We start from the raw sequence: 14277 nt of genomic DNA, 5'->3' as shown, positions 1-14277 counted from the left end.
AAACAATTATATTGCTGTTAAATGGACAGCTGTAGTACTGAAGAAAAAAAAAATCAACAAAAAGTGTTTGCCACAACCTAGATACAAAAGGTGATTAGGAGAAAACTGAAAATGACCATTTATATACTGTAAAAGTATGTCCTTCCCTACCTGAAGTTTTTCCACATTCCACATAAACCACAGTGGATCTTTAGTTTGAGCTTTAACAACTGATCTAAAGAATCCGTGTACGCTTAACTCTTTGAACATTGATATAAAACTGAACTAAAAAATTGTGGTTTGAGGCCAGCTCAACAATCAACAAAGAACGTCCAACAGCCCAACAACAGACTCCATTTTACATTTAAATACTCTTCTTTTAATAACATTGTTTTCCTTTAGTTCCCCAAAAGAAATTTCGAATTGGAAAAAAAAAAAAAAAAAAAAGTTTGGTCCAGAGGAGCAATGCATTTGCAGAGTGTCATCACTCTGAGCTTTTAAGCCTGCAAAAGAGGTTTTGAACTTTGGGGGACATCTTGTGCTTGTCAAGCTCCATGATAATTTTCTGAAGCACTTCAAAAGTGAAATGGAGACATTTTGGATAAGCCAGATTGAGTTCATATATCAAACCCAGAAGCAGTGCACAAGCAGAAGCAACTGAATTAAGTTCATTCAAGACCTCCACTCCCTCAATGACGATGCCTATGTTTTCAGGTGGCTCCTGTGGTCCTTCCCCTTGCTTTCGTATCACAAACACTCCCATGGTGAGCTGCTCCAGGTCTATCTGTGCATTATCGGCAGTCGAGTCCTACAGTACACAAAAGATCAGAGACATCAGGTTACAAAGTAAACATTCATGCTTTATGGAACAATAATTTAATCATTCCATTGTTAATGTAAAAACTTACTGATTTCATCTTAAAGAGAATACAAAAATCTAAGAGCACAGTTTATGAACTGTGTATTAGGGCTGCTCGATTACAGCAAGAAAAAAAATCATTATCATATACATATAAACCACAATTACTGAACAGTTTATTTTGGCAAGATTTTTAAACAGGCACAATGTAATAGTAACATTACAGAACGCAACACTGGGTAACATTAGGTAACATTTTTACTTTATTATACCTAAAAGGGATCAAGCTAGTGCTGTAAGGGACTGCAGCTGATGTGCAATCTGTTTTGATCACCCTCGAAGGTTTGACACATGAACTACATATGATTTCCGGATTTTAACAATATTGTGACAAACAGTTTTACTGCTACAGTTGCTTTTTTTTTAGAGCAGATCTACTTATTCCCTACATATTCACACAAAACTGCTGTGTAAAGATGCAAACTAGTTGTCCGCTCATGTGAACAATGCACAAAGCAGTTGACGATGACAGTAGTGGCAGATGGAGCAGTGTAATAAAAATCCAACATTATTTAATATAATGTTATTATGATAGAGCACTTTATTAGCTCTTGAAAAGACTAGTAAGTAAGATTAGCAGATGTGAAAATACAGTTCCAATATTAGAGCCTCTCATCTGTGTCTGTGTGACCTCAGCTGCTCCCCACAGAGAATTTTCTATTAACATTTTATTGGGGGTAGGCTGTTCCAAACATTTTTTTGTGACCTAAAATCTGTGATGCAATCTGAACCAGGAATTTTGTGATCCTTTACACCTCTATTACAAAATAGACTAGACTCTAGATAGTAATCTAGAATATTTGTGTGTCCCTTTTATTAAGATGTGTAGACATACAAATTACTTGAAACTTACAAGATATTCCTTGATCAGATCATCTGGATCTTCCCCCAGAAAGATGATGAGTGCTTTCAGAACTGATTCCCTCCGAAGATGAATGTCCTCTGTCTGAAATGACAATCTTTATAAGTTTTCCATATAGGGACAAAATTTATATTTAGGAAAACTTTTTCAATGAAACATTTGTGTTTTTCTTTTTTAAAATTGACAATATTTACCATAGGTCAAATAAGAGAAGGAGTTAACATTTGCTAGTGATAACCGAAAAAGTAACATTAGTATTAGTTTTATGTAAAGGTATGCGTTTTATAATGTAAATACCTGACAACACATCTAGTTAGGAAATAAACAATCACAGGCCCTTAGTGCTAAGCATGTTTACCTGGTCCAAAGTTTCAATAATGTGAGCAGTCTTTTGCCGGGTTGTTCCTCCTTTAGAACGGACGACTTTGATGAGCTGACTTAAGTGCAGGTCTAACTGGGCCATGAATTTTTCTTCAAGAGGGACTGCCATGAGCCTCTGGAACTCTGCATTAATCTGAAACAAAAAAGGGCAGTCCAAAAAGGTGCAAATGATTATCTTAGTCTACACACAATCTTACTGTACAGTAACATGCCCCCTAAAGTATGACAAATATGTGTGTATAACTGTTAGTAAGAACAATTTTATACAAATTATGACCAAGTAAATGTAAAAAAAATAAAATTATAAAAAAAACACCACCACGAAAAAAACAAGATATACTTTGAGTCACTGAATTTCTCATTACCTCTTTTGGACAGAACAATGCAGGTCATCTGTTCTTGAAGTCCTTTATGGCGGGTTCTTGGTTGACCACCTCCTGTCGTCGGTAGGCAAATGTAGAAGCCATTACTACAGCAACTACTCTCTCATTGTTCTTTTTATTGATCTCTGTCAGAAGTTCGAGTCTCTCTTTCTCAAGACTTTCCACAGTCTCGCCAACAGGAAAGCCTGGATAAAAGTTTGCTTCTGCTCGTTTTGGCTTTTTTACTTTTTTAGCAGGAAAAGCATCTTTAGGAGCTTTTGCTATCAGGAAGTTCACTGACAGTTCTGGACAACCCTGTAATTTCAGATGAGTCCTATAATTTCCCATTTTGTATTTGAGTCGCTGTTTCCAACCATAGCAACCGTTGAATGATCCAGGTTCTTTCAAACAAGGGTGCCTTTTGATTAAGGCCTCTGCTACTGAACTAAAATGTGCATCCTCTGGGTAAGCCTTGTATTGGTAGATTTCTTCTGCTAGTCTGTTCAGGATATCAGTCTTGATTCGAGAGGTCAGAGTCAACATTTTGTGGTGTACATCATATTCTGAGTTGCCCTTCTCCAACAGTAGTTCTGTATCGTAGGAAAACTGAGGAATTGGAAAGTCCTCTGGCCACTGACGTTTTCGAGATGATATGGACTCAGGTGATGAAAGGATTACAGTGTCATTTGATGCCAGTGAGATACTGTCATCGATGTCAAATGAAAGTGAATGTGATGATGTGCTTTCACTTGCAGTGATCAAAGTTAGAATGGCTTCCTGATAGATCACCTTCACTGTCCCTAAATCATGAAGGTCTGCAGTAGAATTGAGGTTGAAGAAGTCATTCCCAAAGTCTTGATCCATGTACTGAAGCCTGAAGTCCTCTTTTAGCTTAAAGGTAGTCTTTATCTGGTTGAGAAGTTCATCTAATGACTCGGGTATGCCATTAGGAAAAGTAAGTTTTTCGATGTTGTGTTCCCCCAAAATCACCTTCAGTCTTGTAAGTCTCAAATTTGCCATGTCAGCCTGAGAAGAAAGCACAAATGCAGTTGATAAGTATCCTGTAAGGTATATTCCCTAAATGAGGCTTTATATGTCTGATTAGTTTGTATATATGTGCTAGATGCAAAGTCACACTTTTTATGACTGAAACATTGATCATCAAACTAATCAAGATAGTTCTGAGCCCCTAAAATTCTGCAGTTATAAACCACAGCAAAGACGCACAATTATCCTCTATTTACATAGTTTAAACAACTTTCATGTGTTAAAACAGAAGGCTTTTATCAAATACACTACTCATCAAAAGTTAGGGATATTCGGCTTTAGGGTTTGCTGGGGTACCTCAAATGGAGTGGCCTGCACTTTCTCCAGCCCTGAATGCCCCATTTTAATGATATAATATCACTGTGGTATGAACTTAAACGTTTTTCATGAATTTTCCCCGAAAACCAAATATCACTAACTTTTTGTGAGTAGTGTATATAAATCTATGATAATATATCTGACAGCAATGATGAACAAATGTAAGTGTTTTGCAACATAAATTTCCTATTAGTTATCTACTACAATTATATGTGGGTCAAATCATGACACAACCCTAACTGAAATGTCAAAATGGCTTACATTTTAAAAGTGTGAGGCAGATTTTTGTTTTCCCACTTAATAACTTTGCACTACTTTCCACATTCACATGCCTCAATTTTTAAATGTGAATATATCTTTTCAGGGTGACAAGACGCATTCCTCCAATTTTGTAGTCTGCCAATGGGTATGCATCGTGTAGTTCTTGTAACTCAATAGCTTTCACTTCCTTGCCTGGTGATGTCTTGAGATCATATGCTCTGAAGTGCTCTATATACCACCCACTGAGCTTCTTCACAATGAAGATCAACTTGTCCTGCAGGATCACCATGTGGACAATTTCATTAAACTCTGGCAGTCCTCCAAGTGAGCCATAGATCAAGATCATCCCACACTTGTAGTTCAGTCCATTATATGTCACACTTTTAGCCAAGCACACTATGTCCTTATTTGAGTTCCTCCTCAAAGCATCTGATATGTCCTTGTTAAGAACATCAACATGAACAGTAGAAACATTTGTTACTTCCAATGTGGGTCTGGAAAAAACACAGGAGTGCAAATGATGTGCAATCTGATACTGGTGTCTCTCTGACAGGGAAAGAAGCACATTTTTGAAGCACCTAATATTTCTTGCCACTCTTTTAAAAAAACTATGTTTTGATTCAAAGCGCATTGTCCATAAAGCAACGAGTGGACCGAACTGACGGATCAAGTACGGGTAATGCTCCAAGAAATGGTGTTTCGGTTTGAGTTCACAGTCAGGGAAAACCTCTTGAAATCTAATTCTGTGCTCTGAGATCTTAAAGTCAAGATATGCAATGGACTCCTCAGTATGAAAAGGACTAACAACAAGATCAACAATGTCTTTCAAGTCTGTTAAGATCTGCCATGCCGGGTCCTCACAGGGAACGCTCTGTCCAACCAACAGAGGCAAAAATCTGATTAGACTCCAGTTCTCATGCGCGTTGCCCCCAACAGTTTTTCTGGATCCAAAACTCAGAGGCACAGGATGAGGTCGATTAGTTTTGTCAGTCCACTTAAAGTTGAAAGACAATATTGCCTCATTTAATGAGACTAATGTGAAATACTTTTTTTTGATTAATACAGTGAGGCAAAGTGCAAGTTCAAAAGGAACAATTCCTTCAAAAAGATCATGCACAATATCTGGAGGAAACCCAGAGGTAACATCAAAATATGAAAGGTGCTTTGACAAAATGCAATTGGATTTCACACCATAACAATTGGGCAATTTGTTTTCCTCAATCTGTCTCAGATGATTTGCATGAATATCTCTGGTCCTCAAAGTAAAAACTCCGTTTCTAACTTCTTTAGTCTGGAACTCTGATCTTTCTGCTGTGCAAAATCTACAAACATAGGATCCTGTGAAATTTTCAACAAATCCAGCAATACTGTGTGCACCAAGGTTATCAGCGACTACACATTGAACTGTGCCTTTTAGTGTTCTACCCAACTTTGCCACAAATATCCCACTTTGTTCCAAAATTACTAGATCTTTAATTACAGGTTCTAACACTCTCTCATACCCATAGCACTTTAGATCATTACTTTTGATTAGAAGAGCTAAATAAATCGAGGACAAGGCAGAACTACAGCCTGGTGGCAAATTACCCAGTATCCAATACAAACCACAAATTTTATGCTTCTTCCTAGATGTACCAAGGGGGTTACATATTTCAAATTCATCAATGTATAATATCAATGAAATGCTTTCCTGCTTTGACAAAAGCTTATTTTCTGTGAATGCAACACCATCAAAAAAAGATTTATATACATGCACACAAGATTCCTGCTGCTGTTTGTATACAGTATTCAAATTACCAGCCTGATCTAATATTGACTGGCAGTCAAGAATTTGCTGCAAAGACTGTAAAATTGAAATATATTGGTATGACTTCTTATTCTTTTGGTCAAGTATGTATTCCACTGGTTCCACTACACTGAAGTGGCTCTTATAGTAAACCTTTCGTCTCCACGCACTGGAAAGTGGACCTTTGTCTCCAATTGCTTTTTTTACAGGATTTGTCTCACAAAGAGCACTGGCTAGTTTTTTAACAACTGATTGGTCAAAATGGCATCCATGATCTTGTAAGACTTGGCTAATAGTGGTTTGAGCAATTGGCAAAGAAAGAGAACCAATCAAATAGCTTATCTCCTGCAAGAGCTCATCAATAGCTGTACTAGAGACAAGAAAAATATTTTCCAACTTAAGTAGGACTGAAGCAATTTTAAGCTCAATATCCTTCTCCAAGATTTCAGGATCCACTCTGTCTAATGGAGAATCATAATCGGCATCACCCTGCACACTTTCACCATCTGAAATATCACATACAACATTGCTGCACAAATTTTCTGAGGAATTTTGCTTTTTTCTTTCAACTATCCCAGGTTTAAAAACATTAGTTGCACATGAGTGTTTTCTGAATTTATGACTTTTGAAGTTGGCATAGACATTTGTTTTATATTCACAGCCTTGGAACATACATGTTACAGTCTCCTTATTTTTAAGATGTTGAAATATGTGCTGAAAATATTCCCCTTCAGCGCACAGTTGATTATAACTGCAGATGAGGCATTTGAATGTGGATAGAGCCTTGGTGGGAGTTTGCTGGGGAGGATGATTTCTTGTTAAGTGGGTCCGTAAGGCATTCCAGGTCTTGAATGTACATGTACAATTAAGAAAGGTGCATGGATACGAATAGCCTCGTCCGAAATGCCTGTGATCAAGTCTGAAGTGTCTGAGCAGTTCAGATCTTCTTATAAATACCCTCTTGCAGTCTTTACATTTCCACATGAAGCACAACACTGGAAAAACAAGGACTTAGGCTTTACAAAGTATATATAGCAGATTAAAAATAATCTGGGTGAATATGGGGATTGAATCACAAAGGTCATCTAATGCTACCTGCCCTGTCTGAACAGACAATCTGTATAATTGGTTAATACAATCTTTTTTTTTTATCTTAGTCAGTTTTTGTCATCAAATTTTACTCTTTGTAAGTTTTTCTTTATGTTCTACCTTAGTGCATTTTACTTATTAACTTCATCATTCAGCAATTTCTGTATTTTCGGCAATGTATATTTCATTTAGAAAATTATTTAGATAATAATATAATAACATATTACTACATTACATTCATGTCGTGTTTTTTATGCTAACATTCAATCATGTTAGTGTTTAAGCCCACGTATTTTGTACACTTTACACACTGTCCTGAACTCACTGTCATAATATAAGCCTTGTCCATAGCATTTCTAACTAATACCCAACAGCTAAAAATGTCATAATTATACTACAATTTCATATCTCTAAAGCTAATATCTTAAGCTTTGCTAACATCCACTTAATTCTTAACTATTCCATTTTAGATATTATAGGATGAGCAGGATAAACTTACCTAAGTAGTGTGTCAAGGGCTGATCACCACCAGTTCGTGGAAAAACATGAAGTGAAATAATGTTAGGGGGAAATAATTAGTGACAGTTTCTACACTGCATTACACTTTAATTGTGACATTATAAGCAGTAGTGCATATGGCTGGTTATCCCGTTTGACAGGTGTTTACAGACTGACAAGATCTTGCCAGCATGCAGTAGTAACAGCAGCAAAGATACAAAAGCACACAACAGTGTATGAACTACTGTACTCCCAAGAGATGTAATGCTTAGAAATATTTAGTTAATGCTTACCATTTTCATAGCTATATGCATAAACACCGACCACCAGCTGATATAAGTACATTTCCACAGAACACCGTTCACTGCTGCATTTGTACACGTTCCCGAGAACGGAATACATAGTGCTAATAACTGCCGTTCAATATTGTAACTAACGTACAGCCGTCCTCAAAATCGCGGTAGCAAAAACGTTCCAAATTTAAGTTATGGCTGCGCATCCCGAGAGCACGTGCACGCACGCGCACACACACGCAGAAGTTTCACTAAACTTTTACTGCTACTAAGAAAAACGTTATAAACGTGTCAAGTACATTAAATAGACAGCCGCAACAAAACAGATATATCAAAAACGAGAGGAATACGGCAAAATTCTCCCGTTAAAACTAGCTATCTTCCAAAGAAGATACGATACCTGGTCTGATTTAGTTTACTACTTCAACAACAATATCTCACCAACATAGGAGAACCAATAAATATGTAGCAGGTTACATTATTTTACCACACAATACAATTTAAAAACAGTATTATATACTTACTTTTCTTTGGAAGTCACCTCAACGAGGTAATGGCATCTTAACCGCGAAGCAGGAATATTCTGGAAGACTCTGACGTCATGACGTCAGATGCACGACGCACAATAAGTGGAACTTAATTAGAGCTCTTTCGTTTAAATGAGAATATCAAGTTAAGAGAACAGGTTGTAATTTCAAGTTGAGGGAAACCCAAAACACATATAACCGTGACTTAAGCAGAAAGCTAAATAATAATCATTTAAAATATTGCTTTACCTCAACTACAGCACAAATTCTCTTTTTAGAGTGTGGTTCCCAGGATAAGATTTACATCCACTACAACCCTGACCAGGATACAGCAGTTACTATACATGTAGTGTTGTAAGGATTAAATCCTAGAGGGCAGCAAACGCCCAAAGACTCGTTTTGTGTTTTTTGGAGTATTTGTGTTAAGATAAGGACTTGCATGTCCCAGGATGCACCTCGGTCAGGTGATGGGAACTCTCACCTGAACCGAAGTGAATAATTAGTTTCATTTAGTATAAATAGTCTCGTTATGTTGAGCCATTCGTCAAGCATTTGTTGTTATAGTTATGGTTATTCTTGTTATGGTTGTTTTGGAGAAGTTATATTAAAGTTTCTTGGTGCTCTAAGGAAAGAGCTTTCGTTTTCGGTGCTGCTTTTATATATCAATAAAAAGAATATATTGAAGTCCTCGTCTCAGCCTCTGCACTTATGCCACGTAAACCCAGACAACCAGTACGTGACAGAATGCTAGAGTGGCATCACAGAGGTGTGTCCCCTAGATGTTTTTTGGGGGGGAACAATGACTATGGCGCCGGAGCGAGCTGACTTTTTGAGAGAGTGAGAGACGGAGAGTGAAGTAAGCGAGGGAAGCGGCAGAGCTGAAAAGGCTGCAGGCTCGCCATTAGACGTATGCCGTTTAAAGCTGACACAGCTGGGGGATTCCTCACACCACAAAACGGTACGGCCCAAGAAGGTCAGGTATGGCGGTGGCGAGAGGGAAAAAGAACCCCAGACTGAGTGGCAAAGGAAGGAGGAAGGTACAAGGAAACTTTACAGGTTATGGGCAGAGGACAATGAGGAGCGCATTCAAAGCCTGCAGGAGCAGGTAGAACAGCTCCAAAACCTGCTCATCCAGCTTCAGCTTCACGAGAGCCACGCAGCAGGCTCAGAGCTTCACGAGAGCCACGCAGCAGGCTTTGATCTTCTTTCTCCTCCACCGTCTCTGCTCGACAGCGAGGACGTCGCCACCTCCTCCTCCACCTCAGCTCGAGAACAAGGACGTCGCGCTTCCTCCTCCTCTGTCTCTGCTCTACAGCGAGGACATCGAGCTTCCCTCTTCCGCATCCTGGCTTTGAGGACATCGTGCCAGGTCCTCGGCTCGACATCGAGGATGTTGCGCTTCTTCCTTCGCCTCCCGGCTTTGTGTGCCACAGCCTTGAGACAGAGTTCAAAGTTTTTGTTTAGTAATATTACGTGAAATTTACGCAATCAATTTAACTGTCAGTAGTTATGTAATTAGGAAATTTAAAAGGCAGAGACCAACCACAGCCAGCTTAAAGCTTTTATGAAACTCTGGCATTGTTCTGCTTTACTCGATTCTGGTTAATTTCCCATTCCCATTATTAATTATTCGAACATTCATGGACTTTTCCTCCAGTTTCTTTTTTTTTTTAAATGTGGATTTTAGAAGTGTCAAAGACCTAGTTGCCCTAGGTGTGCATAATTTTGTTAAAATTCTGTGTGCATTATGCTGTACAACTGACTGGTCCCCAATCCAAGATGTTTTTCTGCTTCATCCTCATGGTTCCCAGGATAAGATCTAGATCCACTACAACCCTGACCAGGATACAGCAGTTACTTTACATGTAGTGTAAGGATTTAACCCCTAGAGGGCGGCAAACGCCCAAAGACTCCGTTTTGTGTTTTTTGAAGTATTTGTGTTAACCCAGACAACCAGTACGTGACAATTGTACAGTAACAGTTTGGAAAGACACAGGTTTGGATTACTTTTCTACATTCCAAATCAATACTGGATTTTTTTTTTCAAAAGTATTATAATTAAGTAACAACAACAGTTGTTATTTCAAGACATGAAGTTCAGCTGTTCTGGAATATTGTAGTTCTTGCAAGAACTGTATTGTCAAGTGCATTTGCAAAACCCATTGAAGCACTATAATGAAACTGGTTCATCCCAGGAAAACAAGACCAAAACTTACCTCTGCTGCAGAGGAGAAGTTCATTTAGAGTTACCAGCCTCAAAAATCACCAATTAACTGAACCCCAGATTAGAGACGTTATTACGGTTTACAGAGCATAAGTACCAGGAACATCACAATATCAAAGGTTCAAAGGGGATTATTGCATATAAAGTCTAATTATGCTCTTAGCAGTGGTTTACAACGTAGAAAGATATAAAAAATAAGGAAAGACCATGGAATTAGAAGGTGTGTTCAAACATCTGACTGGTAAACAGTATATACAGTACATTCTATAGTAAACAAATGCAGTCTACAGTATGTGTTATATAAATTTTAATTTACTGGTTACAGCTAAATAAATAAAACATGTATACAAGCAATCAAAAAAGATTAAGACTTCTGTAACATAGGTGTTGATTTTTAGTATAATGTACAAATGTGTTCTGAAAGACGAAAGCAGTTGGTTTGGTGTAGTGCCAGTTACATCATGCCCTGAGTCATTCTTCTTGGCATTTCTTAATTCGTATACTCTGAATACTGAGTCATTGAAGCCTCCTGTTTGGACTGAGGTTTTCCTCATGCTTCAGCTCTGTCACGACACCCAGGATTACTGTTCACATTTGTTCTTCCTGATGAATCTATGTAAACCCCAAGCTCTTCATACTGTATGCTAGTATAAAATAGCTGTAAACCCAGTTCCTAGTCCCTTCTGACATTTCATTTAGCAGGCATCTCTATTCTGGAGCGAAAAGGTTAAGCTTTAGGAATGCAATTGAGCCTCAACGCTTTTAATGATGAGTTAGTGGATCTGGGAAAGCCCTAATAATGAAATTCCAAGTTGCCATTCACTCTGAATTGTTACTTATACACACTCAACACTTACCAAAGTTATACCGTTATCAATTAACAAATTATTTTGCAAAACTCCGACTTGTTTTAGTGATTAGACATATATCAGTAACCATTTTTACAAACATAGTGAGCAGAAAAGCATATCAGAAATCACAACACGCAAAAGCCTGTGACAAATGGGGTTCATTCCTGTAAGTCAAGAATGGTTGAAGGCTTACCGGATGGTCTTGCTTTTTTTAATAATTGCTTTCTCATTTCTTACGTCACTGGATTTTTTTTTTTTTTTTTTGGGGTGTTTTGCAACGTTCTTTATAAGCTCAAAAGACTGCTGTGTGTCAAAGAAAAGTCCCATGAGTCAGCTTTAGAAATATATCACATACTACTGTAATTTGGACATACTAATGCATACAGTATATACTGTGCACACAGCTACTGTTTATGCGAATTTGAATGAAATATGAACCCTGAACCCAATGGTCTTTTAGTCTGTATTTAAGCGCAAACTATATTGTACAGGTTTGCGCTTAAATACAGGGTTACTGTCTGGATGGAGTTCCCAACATACATCCCTCTAGGTATAGATCCATGTGGAGATTCATGTTACATGCAATTCTAAGAATTTATACCTTTTTTCTGACTGGATACATGAAGAAGTGTTCTGTTTTTCTACGTAGGTTTATTATGGGCTTAGGTGTACAGTATCTATTATTATTCTCTTCTGTACTAATCTCCACTCTTTTGGGAAGGCTTTTAATCAGATTTTGAGGCAAAAAGCATGAGGTCAGACATGAGCATTAGTAAAATCAGAGATGCAGTCAGTGTTTCAGATCATCTCAAAATGGATCTGATCTGAACCCCAGATCATCTTTGGGGTTGAGGCAGGACACTTGAGTTCTGCCACACCCACCTTGGCACACCATATCTTCACGGCCCTTGCTTACTTTTCACCACGAGTCAAACCGCATAGGTGAGATAGGGGTGTAACAGCAGATTAACAGAGAGGGCGGGGCTTGTAGTTCAACTTTCACACACACAAATGAAAAGACTTCTATCTGGTTCATGGATTACATAAATTTTCTGAATAACATATTATATTTTTGAAAATACAACTAAATAACTGAGTACTTAAATGGCGGACCAAATGCGTTAGAATACTCATTACAGTACATCAAAAAAGTAATCCAAGTACTTTAATGCGTTACTTTGTAACGTGTTACACACAACACTGGCCCCAAGACCCCTGGGATTGGCTCCATGCCCCCAGAATAAGAAAAGAACATTCTGTACCTTTGGCTAAGAAGAACCTTATTCACAATACTGGGTTAGAAGGAAGTTTGTTTGAAAGGTACCTAGTCACATGAGTCTGAAAACTGTTTATTATTACCGCATAATGTCACACAGTGCTGGATTTAGATACCGGTGACATGGCAGCTTGGGGGGCGGGGGGTTTGGCACAGAGCCAGAGTGGGTCCATGAACATTGTTAGCGCCTTCATTCTAGCATATGAGCAAGGCAAGTGCGTGACTCCATTTTACAAGATGGGGAGGGAGGTGACAAGTGGACGTCACCACAGGTCTCCCTACTAGAATCCCTGCTGCAAAGGGAGCAAGAAAAAGCTCTGTCTTTGTAAAGCAATGCAACTGGTAAAATCAATCAAACTACAAAATGCTACTGAAAGACAGATCATTAATAATAATGTGAATATACACTACTGTATAGTTTTGCAAGAAATTTTCATGCACTGTTAAGAATAATATATAACCAGGGTACATGCCCGCATGTTCCTCATGTAACATCCTAATGCTGGTCAAATTATTAATAATAATAATAATAATAATAATAATAATAATAATAATAATAAGGTCAAAGCCGAAGGTGCCCAGTTTAGAAAAATAATGATGGAAGAAATGAGAAATGGGCAAAAGACAAATGTACAGTATGCAGCATTGTCATCCCCTTACAAGTAGAATAATACATAAGTAATAAAATAGGCTAGTTTAACACTTAGTTGTTAGCACTGTGGAATTTCACCTCCAGGTTCAAGGGTTTGATTGTCGCCTTCGGGTCTGTGTGAGTGGAGTTTTCATGTTTCCCCGTGCTTGATAGGCGCTGTATCCTGGCTGACACGCCGCTCTAACCTCAGCTTCCTAACGGATATGTGAAAAAAATCTTTTCAGTGTGCTCTAAGATACATTCAACAAATAATTGAATCTTAAGTGGAAAAGAGAATGTAGAATGTGCAGGTGAGCGAGTACTGTAGTACAACACTTATTTTTGTTAACATTAGCTTACATCTTTTAATGATCCTAAATGTCATTTAGATGAAACTTAAGATTTTTTTTAACTTTCATTCAATTTAAGATTTCACACAAAAAGGCATAAACCTGAAAAAGTGTATTATTCTAAAATGCAAATCTGATAAGATATTGCAAGATGAATTTGACATGGTTGCAGACACTACAAATTTGTATGTTTTTTAAACTTATGTAAAAAAAAAAAAAAAAAAAAAAACATCTCTCATGCAAAGGGGTGGCCTGGGGTAGCCATGCAATTTTAAAGGTCTGTGTATTACCAATAATTATTGGGCAGATTACAAATAACAGTTTTAACGGAATAAACTAAAGTTTTCTGTGTTTTATAGCCACATAACAACAAGTTTGTGTCTACTTTGGAGCATTTAAATAAAGCCACTGTTGTTAGTAATCTGGGGGGAAATTCTTAATCCGGGATGCTTTATGCTTCTAGAAGTTTCTGGAATGCTTTATACTTCTAGAAGTTTCTGGAATGCTTTATACTTCTAGAAGTTTCTGGAATGCCTTATACTTCTAGAAGTTTCTGGAATGCTTTATACTTCTAGAAGTTTCTGCAATGCTTCATACTTTTAGAAGTTTCTGCAATGCTTTCT

The 14277-nt window shown here is 37.7% G+C and overlaps 1 protein-coding gene across 1 annotated transcript; it reads right to left on the bottom strand.

Moving 5' to 3' along the window:
- Nucleotides 1-463: 463 nt before the first annotated feature.
- Nucleotides 464-8582, bottom strand: LOC128521020 (uncharacterized). The gene is made up of 5 exons (XM_053495531.1): nucleotides 8320-8582; nucleotides 2624-3529; nucleotides 2119-2274; nucleotides 1752-1844; nucleotides 464-787 (listed from the first exon to the last, which is right to left on the bottom strand). The coding sequence occupies exons 2-5, from the start codon at nucleotides 3521-3523 to the stop codon at nucleotides 464-466; spliced, it is 1473 nt and encodes a 490-aa protein (XP_053351506.1). The 5' UTR covers nucleotides 3524-3529; nucleotides 8320-8582.
- Between the last annotated feature and the right edge of the window lie 5695 nt (nucleotides 8583-14277).

This window comes from Clarias gariepinus, chromosome 1, assembly GCF_024256425.1.
Source record: "Clarias gariepinus isolate MV-2021 ecotype Netherlands chromosome 1, CGAR_prim_01v2, whole genome shotgun sequence".
NCBI classification, from domain to species: Eukaryota; Metazoa; Chordata; class Actinopteri; order Siluriformes; family Clariidae; genus Clarias; species Clarias gariepinus.
This window is presented reverse-complemented; position numbering and strand designations above follow the sequence as displayed.

Coding starts and splice junctions, on each gene's coding strand:
- LOC128521020 (XM_053495531.1), bottom strand. CDS start 3,523: ATGGCAAATTTGAGACTTACAAGACTGAAGGTGATTTTGGGGGAACAC. Junction 2,275..2,623: donor ATAAAAAGAACAATGAGAGA/GTAGTTGCTGTA, acceptor TTTTTGTTTCAG/ATTAATGCAGAGTTCCAGAG. Junction 788..1,751: donor ATCTGATCAAGGAATATCTT/GTAAGTTTCAAG, acceptor TGTGTACTGTAG/GACTCGACTGCCGATAATGC.